This window comes from Salvelinus alpinus, chromosome 7, assembly GCF_045679555.1.
Source record: "Salvelinus alpinus chromosome 7, SLU_Salpinus.1, whole genome shotgun sequence".
Taxonomy (NCBI): Eukaryota; Metazoa; Chordata; class Actinopteri; order Salmoniformes; family Salmonidae; genus Salvelinus; species Salvelinus alpinus.
Genome location: NC_092092.1, coordinates 72,275,089 through 72,300,845, shown reverse-complemented (window position 1 = coordinate 72,300,845; position 25,757 = coordinate 72,275,089). Strand labels below are relative to the sequence as shown.

The 25,757-nt window shown below is 45.4% G+C and overlaps 1 protein-coding gene across 3 annotated transcripts in view; it reads right to left on the bottom strand.

Annotated features, from left to right (window-relative positions):
• LOC139581629 (glutamate receptor 1-like) overlaps positions 1 to 25,757 on the bottom strand; it is a 231,968-nt gene that overhangs the window by 56,916 nt on the left and 149,295 nt on the right. For all 3 annotated transcript variants that reach the window (XM_071411588.1, XM_071411590.1, XM_071411589.1), the window contains exons 12-13: positions 4,346 to 4,544; positions 3,924 to 4,171 (exon numbers count right to left, since the gene is read on the bottom strand). In XM_071411588.1, the coding sequence (XP_071267689.1) occupies positions 3,924 to 4,171; positions 4,346 to 4,544 (447 nt within the window). The remainder of the gene's footprint in view (positions 1 to 3,923; positions 4,172 to 4,345; positions 4,545 to 25,757) is intronic.

Genomic DNA, 25,757 nt, shown 5'->3' with positions numbered 1-25,757 from the left:
GGAACAGAATACATGTTTATTAGGACCCCTCCCAGCCCTTTCTGGAACAGAATACATGTTTATTAGGACCCCTCTATGCCCTTTCTGGAACAGAATACATGTTGATTAGGACCCCTCCCAGCCCTTTCTGGAACAGAACACATGTTGATTAGGACCCCTCCAAGCCCTTTCTGGAACAGAATACATGTTGATTAGGACCCCTCCCAGCCCTTTCTGGAACAGAATACATGTTGATTAGGACCCCTCTATGCCCTTTCTGGAACAGAATACATGTTGATTAGGACCCCTCTATGCCCTTTCTGGAACAGAATACATGTTGATTAGGACCCCTCTATGCCCTTTCTGGAACAGAATACATGGAGCGGATTAGGACCCCTCCCAGCCCTTTCTGGAACAGAATACATGTTGATTAGGACCCCTCTATGCCCTTTCTGGAACAGAATACATGTTGATTAGGACCCCTCTATGCCCTTTCTGGAACAGAATACATGTTGATTAGGACCCCTCTATGCCCTTTCTGGAACAGAATACATGTTGATTAGGACCCCTCCCAGCCCTTTCTGGAACAGAATACATGTTGATTAGGACCCCTCCCAGCCCTTTCTGGAACAGAATACATGTTGATTAGGACCCCTCTATGCCCTTTCTGGAACAGAATACATGTTGATTAGGACCCCTCCCAGCCCTTTCTGGAACAGAATACATGTTGATTAGGACCCCTCCCAGCCCTTTCTGGAACAGAATACATGTTGATTAGGACCCCTCCCAGCCCTTTCTGGAACAGAATACATGTTGATTAGGACCCCTCCCAGCCCTTTCTGGAACAGAATACATGTTGATTAGGACCCCTCCCAGCCCTTTCTGGAACAGAATACATGTTGATTAGGACCCCTCCCAGCCCTTTCTGGAACAGAATACATGTTGATTAGGACCCCTCCCAGCCCTTTCTGGAACAGAATACATGTTGATTAGGACCCCTCCCAGCCCTTTCTGGAACAGAATACATGTTGATTAGGACCCCTCCCAGCCCTTTCTGGAACAGAATACATGTTTATTAGGACCCCTCCCAGCCCTTTCTGGAACAGAATACATAGAAAACATGGACTGTGGTCATGAGAGGTGAGGTTAGGTGGGTGTTGAGTTGCCTGCTGTAGCTATTACCAAATAATACAAATAATGACAAATACAAAATCAGTTTTTCTAATCATTTCTCATTAAAGCCTCATAACATCAGTCTGCATTGATGATCTGAGTGCTTACAGGAGTAGAGTGAAAACACTAGACAGACGTCGGTTTAAATAGTCCCACAGAGCTTCTGCCCAGATACATTGTTTATGAGAGCTGTGTGTGTGTGTTTGTGTGATTGCTTGTCTGAAGTCAGAAACAGAGAGGGTGAGAGAGAGACAGAGAGCGAAAGAGAGCGAAAGAGACAGAGAGAGAGAAAGACAGAGAGAAAAAGAGAGACAGAGAGAGAGAGAAAGACAGAGAGAGAAAGAGAGCGAAAGAGACAGACAGAGAGAAAGACAGAGAGAGAAAGAGAGACAGAGAAAGACAGAGAGAGAGAGAAAGACAGAGAGAGAAAGAGAGCAAAAGAGACAGAGAGAGAGAAAGACAGAGAGAGAAAGAGAGACAGAGAGAGAAAGAGAGCGAAAGAGACAGACAGAGAGAATGACAGAGAGAGAAAGAGAGACAGAGAGAGAGAGAAAGAGAGAGAGAGACCATAGTTGAGGATTCAAAGGAACCAGGCCAAATAAAACTGCACTAGAACACAACACAGAGAGAGAACATAGGAGAACAGAGGAGAACAGAGGAGAACAGAGGAGAAGAGAGGAGAACAGATGAGAACAGAGGAGAAGAGAGGAGAACAGAGGAGAACAGAGGAGAACAGAGGAGAAGAGAGGAGAACAGAGGAGAACAGAGGAGAACAGAGGAGGAGAGGAGAAGAGAGGAGAAGAGAGGAGAACAGAAGAGAACAGAAGAGAACAGAGGAGAACAGAGGAGAAGAGACGAGAACAGAGAACAGAAGAGAACAGAGGAGAACAGAGGAGAACAGAGGAGAACAGAGGAGAACAGAGGAGAAGAGAGGAGAGTCAAGGAGAGAGGAGTAAAGGAGAGGAGAACAAGTGCTTCTGAAGGAGGGAGGAAAGAAAGTGGGGGTCAGATTTCCACAGACCACTTCTGTAAGCACTCAGAGTCCTGTCAGCGTGACCAAGGCCCAAGAGGTGGATGTCAAGGGCGTAGCAAGGCTTCAGCTCTCACAGACACAAAGATATACTGTTCTGCAGTAGTCATAGAGGTTACACAGACACAGAGATACAGTGGCAAGAAAAAGTATGTGAACCCTTTGGAATTACCTGGATTTCTGCATAAATTGGTCATCAAATTTGATCTGATCTTTATCTAAGTTACAACAATAGACAAACACAGTCTGCTTAAACTAATAACACACAAACAATATGTTTTCATGTCTTTATTGAACGGCTTCATTTGGCCGACAGATAGCCTAACATTCTCCTGCAAAATGTCTTGATAAACTTTGGGAATTAATTTTTCCGTCGATGATATCAAGCTGTCCAGGCCCTGAGGCAGCAAAGCAGCCGCAAACCATGATGGTCCCTCCACCATACTTTACAGTTGGGATGAGGTTTTGAGGTTGGTGTGATGTGTCTTTCCTCCACACATAGTGTTGTGTTTTCCTTCCAAACAACACACCTTTAGTTTCATCTGTCCACAGAATATTTAGCCAGTAGCGCTGTGGAACATCCAGGTTCTCTTTTTCGAATTTCAAATGTGCAGCAATGTTTTTATTGGACAGCAGTGACCTCTTCCGTGGTGTCCTCCCATGAACACTATTCTTGTTTAGTGTTTTACGTATCGTAGACTAAGTCTTTAGCTGACACTCTAGGATTCTTCTTAACCTTATTGAGCATTCTGTGCTGTCATCTTTGCAGGACGGCCACTCCTAGGGAGAGTAGCAACAGTGCTGAACTTTCTCCATTTATAGACAATTTGTCTTACCGTGGACTGATGAACATCAAGGCTTTTAGAGATACTTTTTTAACCCTTTCCAGCTTCATGCAAGTCAACAATTCTTAATATTAGGTCTTCGAAGATCTCTTTTGTTTGAGGCATGGTTCACATCAGGCAATGCTTCTTGTGAATAGCAAACTCAAAATGTGTGAGTGTTTTTTTAGGGCAGGCAGCTCTAACCAACATCTCCAATCTCATCTCATTGATTGAAATTCAGGTTAGCTGACTCCTGACTTCAATTAGCTTTTGGAGAAGTCATTAGCCTAGGGGTTCACATACTTTTCCCAACCTAAACTGTGAATGTTTAAATGATATATTCAATATAGAAAATAAAAATACATTAATTTGTGTGTTAATAGTTTAAGCACACCGTGTCTGTCTATTGTTGTGACTTAGATGAAGATCAGGTCAAATGTTAGGACCAATTTATGCCGAAATACAGGTAGTTCCAAAGGGTTCACATACTTTTTCTTGCCGCTGTACACAGCTCTGCAGTAGTCATAGAGGTTACACAAATTACCGCTGTACACAGCTCTGCAGTAGTCATAGAGGTTACACAAATTGCCATTGTGAAAATATAAAGACACCTTTTAACAGTAGGTCATACATGCTGCTTATGACACAAAACAGCGTGTCAAGTGTTTGATGTTTATAATGCATGCATCTCACCCTATTCCCTACATAGTTCACTACTTTAGACCAGAGCCCTATGGCACCCTATTCCCTACATAGTTCACTACTTTTGACCAGCACCTTGTGGAACTTGGTCAAAAGTAATGCACAATATAGGGAAAAGGGATGTATCTAGTATCTCCATACAAACAATCTGCATGCAAAAAAGGCTGGCTAAGCCATTCCAGCTCTGAGGCAGAGGTGCAGTTCCACGTCATTACCTTAGGGGCGAGCCCTTGGGCGTGGCGATACCGTATCCTTTAGAGTCCAGGTTCCCCCCCACCTTCATGGTGTCACAGGGTTTCCTCTGCTCGATGTACTCGTTCATGGTGGACTCTAACAGGTAGGCATACTTCCCTTTAGACTTCCTGACCCTCATCACGCCCTCGTCTGTGGTCTTCACGAATACTGAGGGGTCGGCCGACTTCATGTACGACCACATCTTCTCAAACACCGCGATCTTAGACCGCTGGGGAGAGAGGAGGGGTTAGGATCGTGTGTGTGTGTGTGTGTGTGTGTGTGTGTGTGTGTGTGTGTGTGTGTGTGTGTGTGTGTGTGTGTGTGTGTGTGTGTGTGTGTGAGTAAACTGCATGTACATGCCAGTCAAACAGGTGTGTGTCTATAAGTAAACCACAGGTCTCACCCTGAAGAACTCCTTGGTGGAACCAGCATCTAGAGTTCCGTAGGCGATCTCAGTCTGTTTAGCCAGGTCCTCAGCACTCTCTATGGGGGAGACCATCCTCTCCACTGTGAGGAAAGCAGCCAGGTTGGCCGTGTAGGACGAGATGATGATGAGAGTGAAGAACCACCACACACCACCCACTATCCGCCCTGACAGAGACCTAGAGGGCGAAACAGCCAGAGACAGGAGTTTGAGACATGCCTACAGACACCTACGTACATACCTACACACACAACCCATAGGATATGTCCAGCTACACTTGAAAGGAGAAAAATATAATGGTGACTAACCCCATTCCGTACAAATCTGAGCAACCGCGGCATTCAAACGAGGCTGCAATGAAAACGAATGGGATTGTAGCGACCGTGTTGGTATCAACATCTGGGGTGTGAACTAGGTTTCTATTCAAGCGTTGATTGACATGGTAATGGCTCAATAGTATTGGAGAAAAGTTGAAAAAACTGACCCCACTGTACGTTAAATTGTGACGTGCCATGACGTAACGTGTGTGTGGCATTATGCACCTCATTCTGTGTAGTACAGCCTCTCTGCAACAGGTGTAGCGCTTCTCTCACAGTTTAAAAACAAGAAAGGGACAGGGACAGGGGAAGGGGAAGGGGGGAGGGGAAAGGGGCAAGGGGTAAGGGGTAACGGTAAGGAGTAAGGGGTAAGGGGTAACAGGTAAGGGGGAAGGGTAAGTAGTAAGGGGTAAGGGGTAACGGTAAGGAGTAAGGGGTAATGGTAAGGGGTAAGGGGTAACGGTAAGGAGTAAGGGGTAACGGGTAACGGTAAGGGGTAACGGTAAGGAGTACGGGGTAACGGTAAGGAGTAAGGGGTAACGGTAAGGGGTAAAGGGTAACGGTAAGGGGTAACGGTAAGGGGTAACGGTAAGGGGTAAGGGGTAACGGTAAGGAGTAAGGGGTAAGTGGTAAGGGGTAAGGGGGAGGGGGTAAGGGGTAACGGTAAGGAGTAAGGGTAAGGAGTAAGGGGTAAGTAGTAAGGGGTAAGGGGCAAGGGTAAGGAGTAAGGGGTAAGGGGTAACGGTAAGGAGTAAGGAGTAAGGGGTAAGTAGTAAGGGGTAAGGGGTAACGGTAAGGAGTAAGGGGTAACGGTAAGGGGTAAGGAGTAAGGGGTAAGGGGTAACGGTAAGGGGTAAGGAGTAAGGGGTAACGGTAAGGGGTAAGGGGTAACGGTAAGGAGTAAGGGGTAAGTGGTAAGGGGTAAGGGTAAGTAAGGGGTAAGGGTTAAGGGGTAACAGGTAAGGGGTAAGGAGTAAGGGGTAAGGGTTAAGGGGTAAGGGTTAAGGGGTAAGGGTAAGGAGTAAGGGGTAAGGGGTAAGGGTAAGTAAGGGGTAAGGGGTAAGGGTAAGTAAGGGGTAAGGGTAAGTAAGGAGTAAGGGGTAAGGAGTAAGGGTAAGGGTTAAGGGGTAAGGGGTAACGGTAAGGAGTAAGGGGTAAGGGGTAACGGTAAGGAGTAAGGGGTAACGGTAAGGGGTAAGGGGTAACGGTAAGGAGTAAGGGGTAACGGGTAACGGTAAGGGGTAACGGTAAGGAGTACGGGGTAACGGTAAGGAGTAAGGGGTAACGGTAAGGGGTAAAGGGTAACGGTAAGGGGTAACGGTAAGGGGTAACGGTAAGGGGTAAGGGGTAACGGTAAGGAGTAAGGGGTAAGTGGTAAGGGGTAGGGGGGAGGGGGTAAGGGGTAACGGTAAGGAGTAAGGGTAAGGAGTAAGGGGTAAGTAGTAAGGGGTAAGGGGCAAGGGTAAGGAGTAAGGGGTAAGGAGTAAGGGGTAAGTAGTAAGGGGTAAGGGGTAACGGTAAGGAGTAAGGGGTAACGGTAAGGGGTAAGGGGTAACGGTAAGGAGTAACGGTAAGGGGTAAGGGTTAAGGGGTAACAGGTAAGGGGTAAGGAGTAAGGGGTAAGGGTTAAGGGGTAAGGGTAAGGAGTAAGGGGTAAGGGTAAGTAAGGGGTAAGGGGTAAGGGTAAGTAAGGAGTAAGGGGTAAGGAGTAAGGGTAAGGGTTAAGGGGTAAGGGGTAAGGGGTAACGGTAAGGAGTAAGGGGTAAGGGGTAACGGTAAGGAGTAAGGGGTAACGGTAAGGAGTAAGGGGTAAGGGTAAGTAAGGGGTAAGGGGTAAGGGTAAGTAAGGAGTAAGGGGTAAGGAGTAAGGGTTAAGGGGTAACGGTAAGGAGTAAGGGGTAAGGGGTAACGGTAAGGAGTAAGGGGTAACGGTAAGGAGTAAGGGGTAAGGGTAAGTAAGGGTAAGGGTAAGGGGTAAGGGGGATACCTAGTCAATGTAACTGAATGCATTCATTATTTGCGTCATCACTACAAGCCATCATGACTCTCAGATGCCGCGACAGCCGCTGTTCACTTCTGAAGATAACTTTATCTCCACCCTAAAAACCCGATTCAAATTCGACACAAACCTTCAAATAGGTATGTAATGACACATTATATCAACTCTTTATAGTGTTTCATCTCCTCCTATTTGAAAGGGGGAGATACGTTGGACAGATCAGGTGAAAAAAGCAGTTTCCCCACACGGCTCATCTCCCCCTTTCACTATCCGCAGCAGGTTTCGCTTCCCCACCCGCCATTTTTAAAAAGACCAGACGGAGCTCTTTGCCTTCTTCAATCATGCAGAGACGGGCAGCATGAAGGTCTCGTCATTGATTTTGCTGGAAAGGGGAGAAATTGTGCTTTACAATGGTATTGATATTTCAGCTGACCTGGAAGTATTATGTTTTTTTGGGGAGCTAAAATAAGGTCAATTGTACGGAACAGAGCGATGTCAGTTACCGTTAACGGAGCCCTACAAAGGTAAACCCACCTGTATAACTCTCTGTTAGGACCTCATTCACTTGCATCTATCTACATTATAACAAACCAAACCAAAGCCTCTGCCTTTCACATGACTCTGACCTATCTAGCATCACATGACAGTATGCATCCTCCACCCCGACTCCCTACAGTACAGCAGTCTCTGTCTGTGTCTCATCATCAGACACCATGCTGTGTCCCAAATAGCACCATATTCCCTTCACAGTGCACTACTTTTGACCAGGGCCCCTATATAGGGAATAAGGTGCCGTTTGGGATACACCCCTGCCTCTACTGTAATGTCATCAAGGCTCTGGGAGAGCTGTGTTAAATGTGCTGAGACAAGATAACTGAGCATCACAAAGGAACTACACCAGATTCATCTCACCTTAAGGAAGCTGCCAGCGTGTTTCACGGAGGCACACACATTAATTGGTGGTGATTAATAACAGGAGGAGGAAGAGGAGGCCACTTAGTCACAGCTTGTGTCTCGGGAATTCCGAGACACAATTCCCCTAGTACCTTTCTCTGTGTCTCGGGAAGTGTCCCAAATGGAACCCTATTGCCTTTATGGTGCACTGCGTCTGACCAGGGCCATGTGATAGGCCATATAGGGAACAGGGTACCACACGGGCTGTAGCTCCGTCTCTCTGCCCCAGGAGAACACGACTGAGCACTAACGATTAACTGTATCTCTGTTACGTACCATTCTCTTCTCTGGCACGTCAGACTCAGAGAGAGTACAGGACAGAGAGAGTACAGGACAGATAGAGTACAGGACAGAGAGAGTACAGGACAGAGAGAGATAGAGAGAGTACAGGACAGAGAGAGTACAGGACAGAGAGAGTACAGGACAGAGAGAGTACAGGACAGAGAGAGTACAGGACAGAGAGAGAGAGTACAGGACAGAGAGAGTACAGGACAGAGAGAGTACAGGACAGAGAGAGTACAGGACAGAGAGAGAGAGTACAGGACAGAGAGAGTACAGGACAGAGAGAGTACAGGACAGAGAGAGTACAGGACAGAGAGAGTACAGGACAGAGAGAGAGAGTACAGGACAGAGAGAGTACAGGACAGAGAGAGTACAGGACAGAGAGAGAGAGAGAGTACAGGACAGAGAGAGTAATGGACAGAGAGAGTACAGGACAGAGAGAGTACAGGACAGAGAGAGTACAGGACAGAGAGAGTACAGGACAGAGAGAGAGAGAGAGTACAGGACAGAGAGAGTACAGGACAGAGAGAGAGAGAGAGTACAGGACAGAGAGAGTACAGGACAGAGAGAGTACAGGATAGAGAGAGTACAGGACAGAGAGAGTACAGGACAGAGAGAGTACAGGACAGAGAGAGAGAGAGAGAGTACAGGACAGAGAGAGTACAGGACAGAGAGAGTACAGGACAGAGAGAGTACAGTACAGTACAGAGAGAGTACAGGACAGAGAGAGTACAGTACAGTACAGAGAGAGTACAGGACAGAGAGAGTACAGGACAGAGAGAGTACAGGACAGAGAGAGTACAGGACAGAGAGAGTACAGGACAGAGAGAGTACAGTACAGAGAGAGTACAGGACAGAGAGAGTACAGGACAGAGAGAGAGAGAGAGTACAGGACAGAGAGAGTACAGGACAGAGAGAGTACAGGACAGAGAGAGTACAGGACAGAGAGAGTACAGGACAGAGAGAGTACAGGACAGAGAGAGTACAGGACAGAGAGAGTACAGGACAGAGAGAGTACAGGACAGAGAGAGTACAGGACAGAGAGAGTACAGGACAGAGAGAGAGAGTACAGGACAGAGAGAGTACAGGACAGAGAGAGTACAGGACAGAGAGAGTACAGGACAGAGAGAGATAGAGAGAGTACAGGACAGAGAGTGTACAGGACAGAGAGAGTACAGGACAGAGAGAGATAGAGAGAGAGTACAGGACAGAGAGTGTACAGGACAGAGAGAGTACAGGACAGAGAGAGTACAGGACAGAGAGAGAGTGTACAGGACAGAGAGAGTACAGGACAGAGAGAGATAGAGAGAGAGTACAGGACAGAGAGAGTACAGGACAGAGAGAGTACAGGACAGAGAGAGTACAGGACAGAGAGAGTACAGGACAGAGAGAGTACAGGACAGAGAGAGAGAGAGAGTACAGGACAGAGAGAGTACAGGACAGAGAGAGAGAGAGAGTACAGGACAGAGAGAGTACAGGACAGAGAGAGTACAGGACAGAGAGAGTACAGGACAGAGAGAGTACAGGACAGAGAGAGTACAGGACAGAGAGAGAGAGAGAGAGAGTACAGGACAGAGAGAGTACAGGACAGAGAGAGTACAGGACAGAGAGAGTACAGGACAGAGAGAGTACAGGACAGAGAGAGTACAGGACAGAGAGAGTACAGTACAGAGAGAGTACAGGACAGAGAGAGTACAGGACAGAGAGAGAGATAGAGTACAGAACAGAGAGAGTACAGGACAGAGAGAGTACAGGACAGAGAGAGTACAGGACAGAGAGAGTACAGGACAGAGAGAGTACAGGACAGAGAGAGAGAGTACAGGACAGAGAGAGTACAGGACAGAGAGAGTACAGGACAGAGAGAGATAGAGAGAGTACAGGACAGAGAGTGTACAGGACAGAGAGAGTACAGGACAGAGAGAGATAGAGAGAGAGTACAGGACAGAGAGTGTACAGGACAGAGAGAGTACAGGACAGAGAGAGTACAGGACAGAGAGAGAGTGTACAGGACAGAGAGAGTACAGGACAGAGAGAGATAGAGAGAGAGTACAGGACAGAGAGAGTACAGGACAGAGAGAGTACAGGACAGAGAGAGATAGAGAGAGAGTACAGGACAGAGAGTGTACAGGACAGAGAGAGTACAGGACAGAGAGAGATAGAGAGAGTACAGGACAGAGAGTGTACAGGACAGAGAGAGTACAGGACAGAGAGAGATAGAGAGAGTACAGGACAGAGAGAGTACAGGACAGAGAGTTTACAGGACAGAGAGAGTACAGGACAGAGAGAGTACAGGACAGAGAGAGTGCAGGACAGAGAGAGTACAGGACAGAGAGTGTACAGGACAGAGAGAGTACAGGACAGAGAGAGTACAGGACAGAGAGAGTACAGGACAGAGAGAGTACAGGACAGAGAGAGTACAGGACAGAGAGAGATAGAGAGAGTACAGGACAGAGAGAGTACAGGACAGAGAGAGTACAGGACAGAGAGAGTACAGGACAGAGAGAGTACAGGACAGAGAGAGTACAGGACAGAGAGAGATAGAGAGCTTTTACGTGATCAACAATAAGCTGAAGCGAAAACAAAAAAGGGTTCCAGGGTTTAGTCTTCGTGTAGTTAGTGAAGTAGAACATTAAAAGGAAGATTGAACAAGAAAACAAGAGGGAAACTATTTAGGATGAGAGAAGATAGGAGGATGATGAAAAAGTGACAAGGCCTGAGAAGAGACGGAAAGAGGGTATGAGTGAAAGAGAGGGAAAAGAGCATATGTGGAGACCTACCACCGTGTTAAACCTGAGCAGGCTTTAGGTGGAGGAGGATATGTCTGCATGTCTGTCCATCTGGGTATACTATATCCCTTCCTCTCTATCCCTCCTTCCATGCATGCTCCCATCCCCTGCTTCTCTTCTCTCTCTCTTTTTATTTAACCTTTATTTAATTAGGCAAGTTAGTTAAGAACAAATTCTTATTTACAATGACGTCCTACCCCCGCCAAACCCTCCCGTAACCCGGACAACGCTTGGCCAGTTGTGCAACACCCTATGGGACTCCCGATCACAGCCGGCTGTGATTCAGCCCAGGATCGAACCAGGGTCTGTAGTGACGCGTCTAGCACTGAGATGCAGTGGCTTAGACCACTGCGCCACTCGGGAGCCCTCCCAGCTCTCTGTCTCTCGCTCTCTCCCTACCCCTCACACCCTCCCGTCTCTCTCTCTCTCTCTCTCTCTCTCTCTCTCTCTCTCTCTCTCTCTCTCTCTCTCTCTCTCTCTCTTCCTAACCCTTACCCTTCTCACTATCTCATCATCTCTTTCTCACTCTTATCTACGAACAGTCTAATTAGTACTAATCAATCATCACCAACATATAAACCCCAAACTGTACAGCAGGGGTTCTCAAAGTGAGGTCCACGGTCCTGAAGGGGGTCCGCTGCAAGATCTCAAAATAGAAAATACACTGAACAAAAATATAAATGCAACATACAATTTTACTGGGTTACAGTTCATATAAGGAAATCAGTCAATTGAAATAAATAAATTAGGACCTAATCTATGGATTTCACATGACTGGGAATACAGACATGCATTTGTTGATCACAGATTTAAAAAAAGCAGGGGTGTGGATCAGAAAACCAGTCAGTATCTGGTGTGACCACCGTTTGCCTCATGCAATACTACCCCACCCATTTTTTTCACTGTCATTTAAGGCAAAATGTGTAGAATTGCATGATATCAGCTTTAAAGCTGCAACAACAAACATGTCTTTGCCTCATGACAAAATGTGTAGAATTGCAGGAAATGTGTTTTCTCTCCGATGCCAAGAGGCGAGCCTTTTAAAAGTTCATTCCCTGGGCCCAAGACTTGGTTCGTCCAGCCACGCTGTTCATTCCCTGGGCCCAAGACTTGGTTCGTCCAGCCACGCTGTTCATTCCCTGGGCCCAAGACTTGGTTCGTCCAGCCACGCTGTTCATTCCCTGGGCCCAAGACTTGGTTCGTCCAGCCACGCTGTTCATTCCCTGGGCCCAAGACTTGGTTCGTCCAGCCACGCTGTTCATTCTCTGGGCCCAAGACTTGGTTCGTCCAGCCACGCTGTTCATTCCCTGGGCCCAAGACTTGGTTCGTCCAGCCACGCTGTTCATTCCCTGGGCCCAAGACTTGGTTCGTCCAGCCACGCTGTTCATTCCCTGGGCCCAAGACTTGGTTCGTCCAGCCACGCTGTTCATTCTCTGGGCCCAAGACTTGGTTCGTCCAGCCACGCTGTTCATTCCCTGGGCCCAAGACTTGGTTCGTCCAGCCACGCTGTTCATTCCCTGGGCCCAAGACTTGGTTCGTCCAGCCACGCTGTTCATTCCCTGGGCCCAAGACTTGGTTCGTCCAGCCACGCTGTTCATTCCCTGGGCCCAAGACTTGGTTCGTCCAGCCACGCACTGCAGAAATCATAGTAAAACTCATTGTAGGTTATTTTTAAATTGCACTGGAGTTGTGTTCTGATTAGAAATGGGTCACTGGTGAATTTTCTATCACAAAAGTGGTCCCCGGTCCCAAAACGTTTGAGAACCTCATACAGTACAGTGCTGCAGTGAACATCAGTGAAACACTATGAAGGCTGCTTACAGTACCAGGTGGTTTAGAGCAGTGCCATCATTTCACTACCCCATTAAAACAATGATTAATGATTCATTCACAACTATTGATTACCGCTGAACATTATATTTAATGGTTATGTTAATATGGAACAGGTATGGGATGCTTGTGTGCATAAGAGTGAATGTCTGTGTGTGTCAGAAAAGGAGCAGGTCCAGGCGTGCTCCCAGCAGCCAAACAAAACCAAAGCCCTCTCTAACCATCCTCTAACCATCCTCTAACCATCCTCTAACCATCCTCTAATCATTCTCTAACCATCCTCTAACCATCCTCTAACATCCTCTAACCATTCTCTAACCATCCTCTAACCATCCTCTAACCATCCTCTAATCATTCTCTAATCATCCTCTAACCATCCTCTAACCATCCTCTAATCATTCTCTAATCATCCTCTAACCATCCTCTAACCATCCTCTAATCATTCTCTAATCATCCTCTAACCATCCTCTAATCATTCTCTAACCATCCTCTAATCATCCTCTAACCATCCTCTAACCATCCTCTAATCATTCTCTAACCATCCTCTAACCATCCTCTAATCATTCTCTAACCATCCTCTAATCATCATCTAACCATCCTCTAACACCCTCTAACCATCCTCTAACATCCTCTAACCATCTTCTAATCATCCTCTAACCATCCTCTAACGATCCTCTAATCATCCTCTAACCATCCTCTAACATCCTCTAACCATCCTCTAATCATCCTCTAACCATCCTCTAACATCCTCTAACCATCCTCTAACCATCCTCTAATCGTCCTCTAACCATCCTCTAACATCCTCTAACCATCCTCTAATCATTCTCTAACCATCCTCTAATCATTCTCTACCCATCCTCTAACCATCCTCTAACCATCCTCTAACATCCTCTAACCATCCTCTAACCATCCTCTAATCATCCTCTAACCATCCTCTAACATCCTCTAATCATTCTCTAACCATCCTCTAACCATCCTCTAATCATCCTCTAACCATCCTCTAATCATCCTCTAACCATCCTCTAATCATTCTCTAACCATCCTCTAACCATCCTCTAACCATCCTCTAATCATTCTCTAACCATCCTCTAACCATCCTCTAATCATTCTCTAACCATCCTCTAATCATCCTCTAACCATCCTCTAACCATCCTCTAATCATCCTCTAATCATTCTCTAACCATCCTCTAATGATCCTCTAATGATCCTCTAATCATTCTCTAACCATCCTCTAATCATCCTCTAATCTCCCCAGCTCTGAGTCGATTTAGTGTAGCAAACTGAACTGCTAAACTCCCCGTAAAATTCCCCTTCTATTCCATATGCTAATTAGCATGACTAATGACATCAGTGAGTGTAAGGAATGAGTCTGTAATGACCACATTACAATGGATTAGGATTTACACTGCTGGAAATGAGGGACAAAAGCAGGCTGAATAATGTTCTGATTCCAGACCAGTCAGAAATGAGAAGAACAAGACGTACCGGCTTTTCTGCTTTTTGGATCTGAATAAATTAGATAGGTGTGTGTGTGTTCTCGAAATGCCACGTCGCCTCTAATAATGCAGTCGGACTCTTGCGACCTGGCTGGAACTCATCCCTCTCTCCATCTTTCTCCATCTCTCTCTCTCTCCCACTCACACACTGTCTCTCTGTCTCTCTCTCTGTCTCTCTGTCTCTCTGTCTCTCTCTCTCTCTCTCTGTCTCTCTCTGTCTCTCTCTCTCTCTCTCTCTCTGTCTCTCTGTCTCTCTGTCTCTCTCTCTCTCTGTCTCTCTGTCTCTCTGTCTCTCTATCTCTCTATCTCTGTCTCTCTCTCTCTCTCTCTCTCTCTCTCTCTCTCTCAGCTCTATTCTATAAAGGTCAGTATTTTCATGCAGTAGAAAATGAGTGAATTATGTTAATAATGTTTACAGCCTAGGGCAGTGTTTCCCAACCCTGGTCTTCCAGTATCCCAACAGTACAGCTGTATCGTAACCCTGGACAAATACACATGGTTCAACTTGTCAACTAATCATCAAGCCCTCAATGAGTTGAATCAGGTGTTTGTCCAGGGATACAATAAAACTGTACTTTTGGGGTACAGGAGGACCAGGGTTGGGAAACATCAGTCTAGGGCACTCAAAACAGTAAACATTTCTACTAAAGGTCTTTACCATAGAGTGATATGGCATACGATGCTGTGTACTAGTGTGATACAAGGAGGGAATCAATTCAACGGCTGATGTGGACTTAGTGGGTCACTGCATTTTATGTACAGTGACACAAACACACACACACACACACACACACACACACACACACACACACACACACACACACACACACACACACACACACACACACACACACACACACACACACACACACACACACACACACACACACACACACACACACACACACATAGCATCAACAGACACATGCAGGCATACACACACACATACACACAGGGGTGCTGTGACATACACACGCACGCACGCATACGAGTACATGCTGTGAGCTGCGACACTCTGTAAGGAATGGTGTCTCTCTGGGTTGCCATGGCAGCACACCCTGCTCTCCAAACAGTTCTGACGATCTGAGCTGAAAGAAGGATTTAAGTCTTCTCACTCCTCCTTCCCTCCCTCTCTGCCCCTCTCTTCTCTCTCTCTGCCCCTCTCTTCTCTCTCTCTGCCCCTCTCTTCTCTCTCTCTGCCCCTCTCTTCTCTCTGTCTAGCTCTCTCTCTGCCCCTCTCTTCTCTCTCTCTGCCCCTCTATTCTCTCTGTCTAGCTCTCTCTCTGCCCCTCTCTTCTCTCTCTCTGCCCCTCTCTTCTCTCTGTCTAGCTATTTCTCTCTGCCCCTCTCTTCTCTCTGTCTAGCTCTCTCTCTGCCCCCCCTCTCTCTGTACTCTATCAGTCTCTCTCTCTTTCTCTCTCTGTCTTCTATTAGTCTCTCTCTTTCTCTCTCTGTCCTCTCTCTCATTCTCTCTCGGTTCTCTATCAGTCTCTCTCTCTTTCTCTCTCTGTCCTCTATCAGGCTCTCTCTGTGGGAGGCAGCAGAACAAACACTAAAGTGTGTATCTCTCTTCTCTCTTAACCGGTAAAATCCACAGACACAGCCCTTCAGATCATCCAGCTACTATAGTAGCATATCAAATCCTTTAGCCAGTTACTAGCCTACCTACTCTGATTTAGCCAGTTACTGACATATATTCTCTGCTTTAGCCAGTTACTAGCCTATCGTCACTGATTTAGCCAGTTACTAGCCTATCATCTCTGATTTAGCCAGTTACTAACCTATCTTCTCTGCTTTAACCAGTTACGAGCCTATCTTCTCTGATTTAGCCAGTTACTAACCTATCTTCTCTGCTTTAACCAGTTACGAGCCTATCTTCTCTGATTTAGCCAGTTACTGACATATATTCTCTGCTTTAGCCAGTTACTAGCCTATCGTCACTGATTTAGCCAGTTACTAGCCTATCATCTCTGATTTAGCCAGTTACTAACCTATCTTCTCTGCTTTAACCAGTTACTAGCCTATCTTCTCTGCTTTAGCCAGTTACTAGCCTATCTGCTCTGCTTTCGCCAGTTACGAGCCTATCTTCTCTGATTTAACCAGTTACGAGCCTATCTTCTCTGATTTAGCCAGTTACTAGCCTATCTTCTCTGATTTAGCCAGTTACTAGCCTATCTACACTGATTTAGCCAGTTACTAGCCAATATACTCTGATATAGCCAGTTACTAGCCTATTTACTCTGATTTAGCCAGTTACTAGCCTATCTACTCTGATTTAGCCAGTTACTAGCCTATCTACACAGATTTAGCCAGTTACTAGCCAATATACTCTGATATAGCCAGTTACTAGCCTATCTTCTCTGATTTAGCCAGTTACTAGCCTATCCACTCTGATTCAGCCAGTTACTAGCCTATCTACACTGATTTAGCCAGTTACTAGCCAATATACTCTGATTTAGCCAGTTACTAGCCTATCATCTCTGATTTAGCCAGTTACTAGCCTATTTACTCTGATTTAGCCAGTTACTAGCCTATCTACTCTGATTTAGCTAGTTACTAGCCTATCTACTCTGATTTAGCCAGTTACTAGCCTATCTTCTCTCATTTAGCCAGTTACTAGCCTATCTACTCTGATTTAGCCAGTTACTAGCCTATCTACTCTGATTTAGCCAGTTACTAGCCTATCTACTCTGATTTAAACATCCAGCTACTAATGACTTCAACAAACAGAACATGGGTTTCTAATTGACCAGTCCCTGTGACATACAAACCTCTTTACTATACAGCCCTTAAAGCATGGCCTAACAGCTAACAAATCCATCCATGTGGTACATGGTGTTAACTCTACCTTAGATTTCCCAGAGGGCCTGAACCCCTGTCTGGTACATGGTGTTAACTCTACCTTAGATTTCCCAGAGGGCCTGAACCCCTGTCTGGTACATGGTGTTAACTCTATCTTAGATTTCCCAGAGAGCCTAAACCCCTGTCTGGTACATGGTGTTAACTCTACCTTAGATTTCCCAGAGAGCCTGAACCCCTGTCTGGTACATGGTGTTAACTCTACCTTAGATTCCCCAGAGAGCCTGAACCCCTGTCTGGTACATGGTGTTAACTCTACCTTAGATTACCCAGAGAGCCTGAACCCCTGTCTGGTACATACCTTAGATTTCCCAGAGAGCCTGAACCCCTACGGGAAATCTAATCAGAGACTCATTCAGACTCTGTCACGATTATATTTTACGGAACATAACTAGCCTCCACAAGGACCATTTAAGTGTGTGTGTGCATGTACCTGTGTGTGTGCATACATGCCTGTATGTCTGCATACATATCTGTGTGTCTGCCTCCGTGTGTGAGTCTGTGTGTTCCTGTGTGTGAATATGATGTAGTGTGTGTGCCTGAGTGTGTGTGTGTGTGTGTGTGTGTGTGTGTCCTTGTATACGTGCCCGTGTGTCTGCCTCAGTGTGTGAGTGTGTGTATGCTTTTATGTGTGTTAGAGTGATCAAGGGTTGCTTTGATGTGAGACAATGTCCTGAAGTAAACTGAACCGGGTTATAAATCAACCACGCTCTATAATACAGGCTCTTCTCTAAAGCACTGCTATAATACTGGCTGTCTCTTCTCTAAAGCCCTGCTAAAATACTGGCTGTCTCTTCTCTAAAGCACTGCTAAAATACTGGCTGTCTCTTCTCTAAAGCACTGCTAAAATACTGGCTGCCTCTTCTCTAAAGCCCTGCTATAATACTGGCTGTCTCTTCTCTAAAGCACTGCTATAATACTGGCTGTCTCTTCTCTAAAGCCCTGCTAAAATACTGGCTGTCTCTTCTCTAAAGCACTGCTATAATACTGGCTGCCTCTTCTCTAAAGCACTGCTATAATACTGGCTGTCTCTTCTCTAAAGCCCTGCTATAATACTGGCTGCCTCTTCTCTAAAGCACTGCTAAAATACTGGCTGCCTCTTCTCTAAAGCACTGCTAAAATACTGGCTGTCTCTTCTCTAAAGCCCTGCTATAATACAGGCTGTCTCTTCTCTAAAGCACTGCTATAATACTGGCTGTCTCTTCTCTAAAGCACTGCTATAATACTGGCTGTCTCTTTTCTAAAGCCCTGCTATAACACTGGCTGTCTCGTCTCTAAAGCACTGCTATAATACTGTCTGTCTCTTCTCTAAAGCCCTGCTAAAATACTGGCTGTCTCTTCTCTAAAGCACTGCTATAATACTGGCTGTCTCTTCTCTAAAGCCCTGCTATAACACTGGCTGTCTCTTCTCTAAAGCCCTGCTATAATACTGGCTGTCTCTTCTCTAAAGCACTGCTATAATACAGGCTGTCTCTTCTCTAAAGCACTGCTAAAATACTGTCTGTCTCTTCTCTAAAGCCCTGCTATAATACAGGCTCTCTTCTCTAAAGCACTGCTAAAATACTGGCTGTCTCTTCTCTAAAGCCCTGCTAAAATACTGTCTGTATCTTCTCTAAAGCCCTGCTATAATACAGGCTGTCTCTTCTCTAAAGCACTGCTATAATACTGGCTGTCTCTTCTCTAAAGCACTGCTATAATACTGTCTGTCTCTTCTCTAAAGCCCTGCTATAATACAAGCTGTCTCTTCTCTAAAGCACTGCTATAATACTGGCTGTCTCTTCTCTAAAGCCCTGCTAAAATACTGTCTGTCTCTTCTCTAAAGCACTGCTATAATACTGGCTGTCTCTTCTCTAAAGCCCTGCTATAATACTGTCTGTCTCTTCTCTAAAGCACTGCTATAATACAGGCTGTATCTTCTCTAAAGCACTGCTATAATACTGTCTGTCTCTTCTCTAAAGCCCTGCTATAATACAGGCTGTCTCTTCTCTAAAGCCCTGCTATAATACTGTCTGTCTCTTCTCTAAAGCACTGCTATAATACTGTCTGTCTCTTCTCTAAAGCCCTGCTATAACACTGGCTGTCTCTTCTCTAAAGCCCTGCTATAATACTGGCTGTCTCTTCTCTAAAGCACTGCTATAATACTGGCTGTCTCTTCTCTAAAGCACTGCTATAATACAGGCTCTCTTCTCTAAAGCGCTGCTATAATACTGGCTGTCTCTTCTCTAAAGCACTGCTATAATACAGGCTGTCTCTTCTCTAAAGCCCTGCTATAATACTGGCTGTCTCTTCTCTAAAGCACTGCTATAATACTGGCTGTCTCTTCTCTAAAGCACTGCTATAATACAGGCTCTCTTCTCTAAAGCCCTGCTATAACACTGGCTGTCTCTTCTCTAAAGCCCTGCTATAATACTGGCTGTCTCTTCTCTAAAGCCCTGCTAAAATACTGGCTGTCTCTTCTCTAAAGCACTGCTATAATACAGGCTGTCTCTTCTCTAAAGCCCTGCTATAATACAGGCTGTCTCTTCTCTAAAGCCCTGCTAAAATACTGGCTGTCTCTTCTCTAAAGCACTGCTATAATACTGGCTGTCTCTTCTCTAAAGCCCTGCTATAATACTGGCTGTCTCTTCTCTAAAGCACTGCTATAATACAGGCTGTCTCTTCTCTAAAGCACTGCTATAATACTGGCGGTCTCTTCTCTAAAGCCCTGCTAAAATACTGGCTGTCTCTTCTCTAAAGCCCTGCTATAACACTGGCTGTCTCTTCTCTAAAGCCCTGCTATAATACAGGCTGTCTCTTCTCTAAAGCCCTGCTAAAATACTGGCTGTCTCTTCTCTAAAGCACTGCTATAATACAGGCTGTCTCTTCTCTAAAGCCCTGCTATAATACAGGCTGTCTCTTCTCTAAAGCCCTGCTAAAATACTGGCTGTCTCTTCTCTAAAGCCCTGCTATAATACAGGCTGTCTCTTCTCTAAAGCACTGCTATAATACAGGCTGTCTCTTCTCTAAAGCCCTGCTAAAATACTGGCTGTCTCTTCTCTAAAGCCCTGCTAAAATACTGGCTGTCTCTTCTCTAAAGCACTGCTATAATACAGGCTGTCTCTTCTCTAAAGCCCTGCTATAATACAGGCTGTCTCTTCTCTAAAGCCCTGCTAAAATACTGGCTGTCTCTTCTCTAAAGCCCTGCTATAATACTGGCTGTCTCTTCTCTAAAGCACTGCTATAATACAGGCTGTCTCTTCTCTAAAGCCCTGCTAAAATACTGGCTGTCTCTTCTCTAAAGCGCTGCTATAATACTGGCTGTCTCTTCTCTAAAGCACTGCTATAATACAGGCTGTCTCTTCTCTAAAGCGCTGCTATAATACTGGCTGTCTCTTCTCTAAAGCACTGCTATAATACTGGCTGTCTCTTCTCTAAAGCACTGCTATAATACAGGCTGTCTCTTCTCTAAAGCACTGCTATAATACAGGCTGTCTCTTCTCTAAAGCCCGGTAGATCGAAATTGCGTATATCTCTTCTGCATGTGTGATGTAAGATGTGAAATCTGACGGCACTTGAAGCTGGGATGTCCTTCCTACCATTTCATTCGCTCTTCCGACTGTCCATCAAAAGCTGGCTGAAACCTACGTCACACTCCTTACATCGTAGAGCAGCAGGAGAGAGTGGTTTTGTCGCTCTAGCACATTCAGAGATCGATTCATAGAAAGTAATCTAAAATTATTCACCGATTTTAAACAAAAAACACTATCTGTTTGTCATAGAAGGACACGATTAATATGAGATGAAATGCGAGTTCCTGACATGTTCAGGTGTCACGCCCTGACCAGTGAGAGCCTTTTTATGTCTCTATTTGGTTTGGTCAGGGTGTGATTTGGGGTGGGCATTCAATGTTTTGTTTTATTCAATGTTTTGTTTTTCTATGATTTTGTATTTCTATGTTTTGGCCGGGTATGGTTCTCAATCAGGGACAGCTGTCTATCGTTGTCTCTGATTGGGAACCATACTTAGGTAGCCCTTTTCCCTCCTTTCTTAGTGGGAAGTTAACTTTGTTTGTGGCACATAGCCCTTTAGCTTCACGGTTGTTTTGGATTGTTTATTGTTTTTGTCGGCGTCATAATAAATAAAGGATTATGTACGCTCACCACGCTGCACCTTGGTCTACTTCTGTTGACGGCCGTGATATCAGGGAGCCAAGCTAGAGCTCTGTGCGTCATTCACAGAGTTCGGGGCAGAAGTTTTGATCAATAGAGACCTTTAGAAAATCTGCAGATTGTCTCTAACACTAAACATACAAATATGTATTTTACATTCATAAGGAAGGTGAACTCATAGTTAGTCATTTTATAATTTGATTATACTATATTTAGAAAGCATATAAGTCATTTCAAGTCTTATTTATACAGTTTTGTTGAATAGGAAATGCATCATAAAAAATATTTCATATTATCATATTTGTACTGTGTATTTGAGCTTGCGTCCACAAAAGTGACTATACCTCAGCAATGTATTTTTTTTAAATGACCAGAAAGGTGAGATTTTAACCTTTTTGGAATATGCAGCATTATTAGTTATTTTTATGTTCCTCTCATGATAAATAATTACTTTTGGGATTAAGTAGATTACATTTTAGATTACATTTAGTTACATTTAAGAGGTTAAAGCTGGTCCAGCACCATCCTCAGACAATTGCCTTCATTGTCACGCCCTGATCTGTTTCACCTGTCCTTGTGCTTGTCTCCACCCCCCCCTCCAGGTGTCGCCCATCTTCCACATTATCCCCTGGGTACTTATACCTGTGTTCTCTGTTTGTCTGTTGCCAGTTCGTCTTGTTTGTCAAGTCAACCAGCGTTTTTTCTGCTTTCCCCAGTCGCTTTTTCTCGCTCTCCTGGTTTTGACCATTGCCTGTCCTGACTCTGAGCCTGCCTGCCGTCCTGTGCCTTTGCCACTACTCTGGATTATCGACCCCTGCCTGCCTTGACCTGTCGTTTGCCTGCACCTGTTGCTGTAATAAACATTGTTACTTCAACAGTCTGCATTTGGGTCTTACCTGAAACGTGATAGTACAAACTGGCCTTGACTGACCCAGCAGACTTAGACCAGCTACGCAACGCCATCTCCTCCCTGGAACCATCATTAGTAACACGAGGAGTTGCTTCGCAGTCTGATGGAAGGGTTCCAGGAAGTGGCCGAACGTCAGACCTAGCATTTGGACGCATTGCGGGGGCAATTCCGTGGGCTGCCTATCAGGCAACCTACCATGACAGTAACCTCCCAGCCCCCAAGTAACCAGGCTGGTAGCAGCACCATCATCCTGGTTTCCCGAGAACGCCGCTTACCGGAGTGCTACAATGGCGATTCCAGAACCTGCCGGGCCTTTCTCTCCCAGTGCTCCATCGTTTTCGAGCTGCAGCCTTCTTCGTTCCCCTCGGACAGCTGGAAGATAGCGTAAAATATTACGCCGAGGTCCGGGAGGGCACTCGCCTGGGCCACGGCGGTGTGGGAGCAACAATCCACCATCTGCCTCAGTCTGGAGGTATTCGTGATGGAGGTGAGAAAAGTTGGAGGCTCCAATTTCCGGGAGAGAGGCTGCCTGGAAGTTACTCCAGCTTCGGTAGGACTCCCTCAATGTGGCAGACTATGCGGTGGATTTCCGCACGCTAGCAGCGGAGGGTGCCTGGAACACGGAAGCGCTGTTCGACACGTTCCTGCACGGATTATCGGAGGAAGTAAAGGACGAGCTTGCAGCCCGGGAACTACCGACGGATCTCGACTCACTCATCCCTTTAAACATCCGGATCGATGGACGGCAACAGGAACGTAGCCAATTGCGGTCCCAATCACTCACTCAAGGATCCCACCTTGCATCTGATGAACTCCGGAAGTCCCCGATAGCATCTGGGATACCTGAGTTCCTCCATGAGCCTCCGAAGACTGACGATTTGCCTCTTCGCAAGCTGATGCAGCTCGGCAGGGCTAGGCTGTCTCCAGCCGAACGCGTATGCAGACTTAAAACCCAGAGTTGTCTGTATTGCGGTAATGCCGGTCATTATGTGTCTACCTGTCCCTTCAAGAGACTCCCCCTACTCGCACCCCTCTCCATGCCACCCTGCTGTGGGGCAACCAGTCCAAGTCTCTCCAGATACTCATCGACTCGAGGGCCGATATGAGTCTTATGGACGTTACTCTGGCGTCCGAACTGGGCATCCCCACTCAACCCCTCTCCATTCCCATAAATGTTAGAGCGCTGGACGGGCACTCTATAGGCCGGGTCACCCACCATACCACCACCATCAACCTACGTGTGTCGGGGAACCACAGTGAGATGATCCAATTCCCGCTAATTGAGTCTCCGCAGGTACCTGTGGTATTGGGATTCTCTTGGCTCCAGCGACACAATCCCTTGATTAACTGGCCTACTGGTGCCATCATGGGCTGAAGCCCGTTTTGCCACATTCATTGCCTGAAATTAGTTCTGCCCACCCCGGGACGTCTTCCTGGGGGCTTGGAAATTGTTCCGAACCTCTCCGCCATTTCCGCGGAGTACCAGAACCTCCGGGAGGGGTTCAGTAAGGCCAGGGCCACTTCACTTCCGCAAAACCGACCGGTACCCAAGGATATTTAGCCGGGTGCACTGGCACGCCGCTATAGCCCCGCGGCTACTCCCCCGGAAGCCGAGACCTTTTCCCCCTGCTCCAGAGTCATTAGACCCTCTGCTGTTCGTCCTCTGTTGCCCCGTACCCTCCGTATACTTCCTACTTGTCATGTGTCTAGTCTAAACCCATGTCTCACAGCCCTTTGTCAACAATATTCATTGTTGGTGCAATTCACATCTCTGGATAAGGCTTAAAATACAAGATACAATCCTGCTATGTCACATGATTGCCCTAGACGTATGAGTCTATAATGTGTTGATGTTTCCATTGTTCTTGTTGATATCTGTAGTGCAGATGACTTCAGCAGAATAATGTGTTGATGTTTCCATTGTTCTTGTTGATGTCTGTAGTGGAGATGACTTCAGCAGTATAATGTGTTGATGTTTCCATTATTCCTGTTGATGTCTGTAGTGGAGATGACTTCAGCAGAATAATGTGTTGATGTTTCCATTGTTCTTGTTGATGTCTGTAGTGGAGATGACTTAATCAGTATAATGTGTTGATGTTTCCATTGTTCTTGTTGATATCTGTAGTGCAGATGACTTCAGCAGTATAATGTGTTGATGTTTCCATTGTTCTTGTTGATGTCTGTAGTGGAGATGACTTCAGCAGAATAATGTGTTGATGTTTCCATTGTTCTTGTTGATATCTGTAGTGGAGATGACTTCAGCAGAATAATGTGTTGATGTTTCCATTGTTCTTGTTGATATCTGTAGTGCAGATGACTTCAGCAGTATAATGTGTTGATGTTTCCATTGTTCCTGTTGATATCTGTAGTGGAGATGACTTCAGCAGAATAATGTGTTGATGTTTCCATTGTTCTTGTTGATATCTGTAGTGGAGATGACTTCAGCAGTATAATGTGTTGATGTTTCCATTGTTCTTGTTGATATCTGTAGTGGAGATGACTTCAGCAGAATAATGTGTTGATGTTTCCATTGTTCCTGTTGATATCTGTAGTGGAGATGACTTCAGCAGAATAATGTGTTGATGTTTCCATTGTTCCTGTTGATATCTGTAGTGGAGATGACTTCAGCAGTATAATGTGTTGATGTTTCCATTGTTCTTGTTGATATCTGTAGTGGAGATGACTTCAGCAGTATAATGTGTTGATGTTTCCATTGTTCCTGTTGATATCTGTAGTGGAGATGACTTCAGCAGTATAATGTGTTGATGTTTCCATTGTTCCTGTTGATATCTGTAGTGGAGATGACTTCAGCAGAATAATGTGTTGATGTTTCCATTGTTCTTGTTGATATCTGTAGTGGAGATGACTTCAGCAGTATAATGTGTTGATGTTTCCATTGTTCCTGTTGATATCTGTAGTGGAGATGACTTCAGCAGAATAATGTGTTGATGTTTCCATTGTTCCTGTTGATATCTGTAGTGGAGATGACTTCAGCAGAATAATGTGTTGATGTTTCCATTGTTCTTGTTGATGTCTGTAGTGGAGATGACTTCAGCAGAATAATGTGTTGATGTTTCCATTGTTCCTGTTGATATCTGTAGTGGAGATGACTTCAGCAGTATAATGTGTTGATGTTTCCATTGTTCCTGTTGATATCTGTAGTGGAGATGACTTCAGCAGAATAATGTGTTGATGTTTCCATTGTTCTTGTTGATATCTGTAGTGGAGATGACTTCAGCAGTATAATGTGTTGATGTTTCCATTGTTCCTGTTGATATCTGTAGTGGAGATGACTTCAGCAGAATAATGTGTTGATGTTTCCATTGTTCCTGTTGATATCTGTAGTGGAGATGACTTCAGCAGAATAATGTGTTGATGTTTCCATTGTTCTTGTTGATGTCTGTAGTGGAGATGACTTCAGCAGTATAATGTGTTGATGTTTCCATTGTTCCTGTTGATATCTGTAGTGGAGATGACTTCAGCAGTATAATGTGTTGATGTTTCCATTGTTCTTGTTGATATCTGTAGTGGAGATGACTTCAGCAGTATAATGTGTTGATGTTTCCATTGTTCTTGTTGATGTCTGTAGTGGAGATGACTTCAGCAGTATAATGTGTTGATGTTTCCATTGTTCCTGTTGATATCTGTAGTGGAGATGACTTCAGCAGTATAATGTGTTGATGTTTCCATTGTTCTTGTTGATATCTGTAGTGGAGATGACTTCAGCAGAATAATGTGTTGATGTTTCCATTGTTCCTGTTGATGTCTGTAGTGGAGATGACTTCAGCAGAATAATGTGTTGATGTTTCC